General features: G+C 40.7%; 1 protein-coding gene across 4 annotated transcripts in view; it reads right to left on the bottom strand.

The window, feature by feature from the left end:
• LOC107593737 (junctional adhesion molecule B-like) overlaps nucleotides 1-6453 on the bottom strand; it is a 32948-nt gene that overhangs the window by 11548 nt on the left and 14947 nt on the right. For all 4 annotated transcript variants that reach the window (XM_016283595.1, XM_016283594.1, XM_016283593.1 and 1 more), the window contains exons 2-3: nucleotides 2459-2524; nucleotides 2272-2382 (exon numbers count right to left, since the gene is read on the bottom strand). In XM_016283595.1, coding sequence (XP_016139081.1) covers nucleotides 2272-2382; nucleotides 2459-2524 — 177 coding nt within the window. The remainder of the gene's footprint in view (nucleotides 1-2271; nucleotides 2383-2458; nucleotides 2525-6453) is intronic.

Below are 6453 nucleotides of genomic sequence, written 5' to 3'. Positions count from 1 at the left end.
CACTCACACTCTCACACACACACTCTCACTCTCACACACACACTCACACACACACTCACACTCTCACACACACACACTCACACACACTCTCACACTCACACTCACACACACTCTTACACTCACACTCACTCTCACACTCTCACACTTACACACTCACACTCTCACACACACACTCTCACTCTCACACTCACACACACTCACACCTCTCACACACACACACTCTCACACTCACACTCACTCTCACACACACTCTCACACACACTCTCACACACACTCTCACACACTCACACTCTCACACACACACACTCACACACACTCTCACACTCACACTCTCACACACACACTCTCACACACACACTCTCACACTCACACTCACTCTCACACACACTCTCACACTCACACTCACTCTCACACTCACACTCACTCTCACACACACTCTCACACTCACTCTCACACACACTCTCACACTCACACTCACTCTCACACTCACTCTCACACACACTCTCACACTCACTCTCACACACACACTCACACGATTTTTTGCACAATTCTGACTTTCCTCAGAAGAGTGAGATATAAACTTGCAGTTGCGAGTTATAAAGACCAATCCTAAGGGGAAAAAAAGACTGACTATTTTCTTACAATTGCACGTTTCTATCATGCAATTCTGAGATAAAAAGTCACAATTACCTTTTTTTATTTTTTTATTCAGTAGCAGAAACAGGCTTTTATAGCATAATACTGTACTATTTACTCCACTACATTTGATCAAATCTTGTCGTTCCTCGTTATTTCGAACTGGAGAAATCGTCACCTGCTCCGGGACGGGATAGCGGTGTCTGATGCGTGAATCAGTTCCCAAATCGCACTAAACGATTCATTTTGTTTGCACTCATGAATTATAATTTCTTGCAAAATAATTAAAACAAACATTCAGTACATAAAAAAATAATCTACTTTAGTACTTTTACTGGAGTAAAGTTGAAAAGGAGTATGTTTCTACAGGAAGCGAGCTGTTGGACTGACGCTCATGTCAGAATCAGACGCATGAATAGACTCATCTCTTTAACCTCCACTGCAGTCATTTATATCGTGTCACACAGAATCTGTGCACTTCCTGTTCTGATTAGAAAGGAACTCTCACTGATTACAAGACAACAGTCAAACGGCTTTAACATGCAACTATGAGAACAAAAAAATAGATTTTCAGACTGAAATCGTGTTTGCTGGGCTCCAGTGTTGTGGTTGCTATGCTATGCAGGTGCTGGGGTGATATGAGTGGTTGCTAGGGTGTTGCTGTGTGGATGCTGTGGTAGTATGAGTGGGCTTTGATATGTTGCTATGCAGTTGCTAAAATAATCTAAGTGTTATGGGGCTTAATATATGGTTGCTATGGTGTCCTGAGTGTTTACTATTGTGTTGCTATGCAGATGCTAGAGTGTCCTGAATGGTTGCTAGGGTGTTGCTATGTGGTTGCCATGGTGTTTTGAGTAGTTGCTAGGGTGTTGCTATGTGCTTTCTAAAGTGGTATGAGTGGGTTTTGATATGTTGCTATGTGGTTGCTAGAATATTGTAAATGTTAAGGGCATTAATATATGGTTGCTATGGTGTGCTGAGTAGTTGCTATGGTGTTGCTATGGGGTTCCTGAGGTGGTACGAGTGGGTTTTGATGTTGCTTTGCAGCTGCTAGAATATTCTAAGTGCTAAGGGCATTCATATCTGGTTGCTGTTGTGTGCTAAATAGTTGCTGGGGTGTTATTAGTGATTGTTAGGGTGTTGCTAAGTTGTTCTAAGAGATAGTATGAGCTGGTTTTCTTGGGCAGAGCTATGTCTTGCCTTGGTTGCTTGGGTGTTGCTATGGGGTTCCTGAGGTGGTACGAGTGGGTCTTGATCTGTTGCTATGCGGTTGCAAGAATATTGTAAGTGTTAACGGCATTAATATATGGTTGCTAGGGTGTTGTGTGTATTTGATAGGGTGTTGCTGTGTGGTTTATAGGGTGTTGCTATGTGGTTCCAGAGGTGGTATGACTGGTTTTTGATATGTTCTTATTCAGTTGCTAGAATATTCTAGGTGTTAAGGTCATTATATGGTTGCTATGGTGTGCTGAGTAGTTGCTAGGGTGTTATGAGTGGTTGCTAGGGTGTTGCCATGTGGTTCCAGAGGTGGTATGGGTTTTCATATGTTAGCATGTGGTTGCTAGGATATTTTAGGTGTTTACTAGGACATTGCTATATGGTTGCTAGTGTGTTCTAAGCAGTTACATTGGTTACCTATGAAATGGCCGTCATAATAAACGAAGGACACATCCTTGTCGATCTTCTTCCACTCGATGCGAGGATTCTTGTCGTTTTCTGTCCTGAACTCACAGGAGAGCTCAGCGTCTGTGGAGAACAGCAGACGTGATGGAGTTACAGCACATCATCTGACTGATGTCTCCATGACGACACACACACTCACCCAAGAACTCATGCACTTCCACTCCAGGACTGCGGCTGGTGACAGTGACGGGGACGACGGCTGCGCCTGAAACAGAGAACAACACAGTGAAAAATACCTGCTATGTGTGTATATACACTGTCAGTCAGTGTGTGTTGTCTAGGTGTTTGCTAGACCACACCTACATGGTTGCTATAATGTTCTGGATAGTTGCTAGGATGTTACTATGTGGTTAGTAGGGTGTTATGACTGGGTTTTGATATGTTGCTATGGGGTTGCTAGGGAGTTCTAGGTGTTTGCTAAGACACTGAAATATGGTTGCTATAGTGTTCAGAGTTGTTGCTATGTGGTTGCTTACAGTGTTATGAGTGGACTTAATGTGTTGCTATGCGGTTGCTAGGGTGTTCTAGGTGTTTGCCTGGACATATCTATACGGTTGCTATAGTGTTATGGCTATATGGTTGCTGAGGTGTTACAAGTGTTACAAGTTACAGTTGCTATAATGTTCCGAGTAGTTGCTAGGGCGTTACTATGCAGTTGCTAGGGTGTTATGAGTGGGTTTTGATATGTTGCTAGATGGCTTCTAAAGTGTTCTAGATGTTTTCTATGTCACTGACATACAGTTGTTAAGGTGCTCTGTGCGGTTGCTAAGGGGTTGCTATATGATTGTTGAGGTGTTCTAAGTGGTTTTTAGCATGTTGCTATGAGGTTCTAGATGTTTTTAGGGCACAGATGTATGTTGTTCTGAGTTGTTGCTAGGGTGTTGTTCCTATGCAGTTGCTAGGGTGTTGCTATGTGGTTCCTGAGGTGGTATGGGTGGATTCTGATATGTTGCTATGCGGTTGCTAGGGTGTTGCTATGTGGTTCCTGAGGTGGTATGGGTGGATTCTGATATGTTGCTATGCGGTTGCTAGGGTGTTGCTATGTGGTTCCTGAGGTGGTATGGGTGGATTCTGATATGTTGCTATGCGGTTGCTAGGATGCCCTAGGTGCTTGTTAATGCATTTATATATGGTTGCTAGGGTGTTGCTCTGCCACATAGCAACTAAAGAGTGAAACTCTCACTGTTGTGAATAACGCACAGCACTCTGGTGGCTCTAGGATTGTGTTTGCAGACTCCCAGTGGGATGAACAAGCACAATATGGGTTTCTAAACATAACTGATATCATTCTGACTAGTGAACAGACACCGCTTCTGTTTGCCTGTGCGTTTGCGGCTAAAGTTGGATTCTGATTTCCGTACAGGAAAAGGAAACGTGTGTCCCTTCCTGAATAACATGACAGTCATTGTTGGCCTTCCCGTTTCGGCCCACACATCGTTAAACTGAGAGCAATAATGAAGAACACAAGCCATAGAGATCAAATTCACGACACGAGTGACAAACTAAAGTAGGTTTCCAGACCAGATGTGCGTTGTAATGACTTTTACAAGATCAGGTGCCCGGCTTCCTCTTCTTTCTCATTCGTATGAATCACTTTCAGATTGTTATCTTCCAGATAAATGAGTGTGTAATTCCTCGTTAAAGTGCCAGTTGCTGATAATGACGTGTGCGGAAACTGAGCATCCAAAACACTTCTTGGAATTGTTGTTTCCTGACTGATTACAGTACTTGATCTGTCGATGTTTTGGTGTTTAAAGGAAGCACCAATCAGAACACGAGACGGATCAGAATGAGATGGGGATCTAGTGATGGTTTTAGTCTCAAGAAATCACAAAAACCCTTCGGTCAAACTGAACAAATCACACAAAACCTCCCAAACCACATCATTTACTAACAAAACTGCTTTATCTTGTTTTCTTTAAAGTATGTCAGATTGCCCTGAATATGATATGTGTGTTTATATTTATATAATGGTATTACCATTGTACATGTCCAAAAACGCTTGGTAAAAAGCATGGTATTACTGGTTAGTGTTGCGTCTTGCTGTTTTTGCCTTAAAAATTGCACTGTGGCAGTACCGTAGTAAAGCGATGGCATCACATGGTAATACTATAGTACTTTAAAGTGTAAATTCATGTAAAAACGATATTTACATGGGTATTTTAAGAACATCATGGTAATGTAAACGCTACTTTTTTAGTATGTTAGAGTACCATTTTTTTAATACTTGAAAATGGTTATTATTCAGCATCATGGTATAACCAATAAAACATGGTAATACCATTACACTTTTTTTAGTTAGATTTGCATTTTGCTGTTTCTGCTTTACAAGCATGTACTGTGGCAGTATAGTACAGTGATGCTATCACAAGGTAACACTATAGGATAGTACTTTAAAGTAAACATTAATGTACAAATGACATTTACATGGGTATTTTAGGAACTTCATGGTAGTTCAATGCTACTTTTTATGCACTGTAATTCTATATAGTACATTATGTACTGTATTATATACTATACTAATAGTATTATTTATATTACTACATTATAGTATTCATTAACATTATTTTTTAGTTTTTATTTTTAGTTTAAATTTTTTAAATTTGATTATGTGCTTTTGTCATTTGTATTACTTAGTTTCTATATATATATATCACTTCGCTTTTATTAATTTTTTTCAGTTGTAGTTATTTTAGTACTTAAACTTATTTATTTAATTCCAAGGCAACATTTCTAATTTTTTGTATTGAATATATTTTATTTCAGCTAAATGAAACCCGTTTTTAACAGTTTTAGTGTACATTAACAGCAGTGATATTATCTTTTTTTAGTTTTCATTTTAGTTTAAACTAAGAATTTGATTGTGCTTTTGTTATTTTTAGGACTTTTTCTGTTTTTAAATAGGCCTATTTCATTTAGCTTTAATTTATTTTTATTTCAGTTTTAGTGATTTTAGTACTCAAACTTATTTTATTTAATTCCAAAGCAACATTTGCACTTTTTAAATCTAATATTTATATTTATTTCAGCATTATTTCAATGAAATCTGTTTTTTAGTGTACTTTAACAGCAGTGGTTTGTCTGGAAGGCTTCTGTCAGCACACGCGTGTTTTAGTGCTCATGTCTCCGTTTAAACATGCATTAAATGCATGTTCCTCCACATCTGTATTATTCCAGTTGTGGAGTATGAAACGAGACGGTTGTACATCATCTTATCAAACCTCTTAAGCTGCTGTCAGTCATCCACTCATTCACCTTATATATGATGAATACTTCAGACATTCATATGAAAATCATTTCCTCTCGCTCATGTGCTGTGGAACACAAAAGGAGATGTTTAGCAGATGGTTCACGCTGCTCCTCACCGAACACTCTGCTAACGTCTCCTTTTGTGTCTGCCTGAAGAAACAAAGTCATATGGGTTTGGAACGATATGAGTGAGAGTAAATAATGGCTGTATTTCTGGTCAGCAGAGATTTCTAGCTGCATCTTATCAGCGAGCTCGACCTTGCACCTGACGTCTTATCACCTCTCCCTCCGTCTGCGTCTCAGGAGGCATTGTGTGCTGACGGGAATCAACGTCGCACATGAAAACACTGTGTCCAGTCTGATAAGACAAGACCTGACAGCAACTGTCCCACACACAGACATGCACACACACACACACACACAGACATGCACACACACACACACACAACACACACACACACACACACAGAGACACACACACACAGACACACACAGAGACACACGCACAGAGACAGAGACACACACAGAGACAGAGACAGACACGCACAGAGACAGAGACAGACACGCACAGAGACAGAGACAGACACGCACAGAGAGACAGACACGCACAGAGAGACAGACACGCACAGAGCTACAGACACAGACAGAGAGACAGACACGCACAGAGAGACAGACACGCACAGAGAGACAGACACGCACAGAGAGACAGACAGACAGACACACACACACACGCACACAGACACACACACACACACACAGACACAAACAGACAGACACACACACACTACACACAGACAGACACACACACACACACACATACACAGATAGACACACACACACAAACACACAGACACACACACACACACACACACACACACACACACA

The sequence above is a fragment of the Sinocyclocheilus grahami genome, unplaced genomic scaffold (genome assembly GCF_001515645.1).
Source record: "Sinocyclocheilus grahami isolate Dianchi unplaced genomic scaffold, SAMN03320097.WGS_v1.1 scaffold176.1, whole genome shotgun sequence".
NCBI classification, from domain to species: domain Eukaryota; kingdom Metazoa; phylum Chordata; class Actinopteri; order Cypriniformes; family Cyprinidae; genus Sinocyclocheilus; species Sinocyclocheilus grahami.
This window is presented reverse-complemented; position numbering and strand designations above follow the sequence as displayed.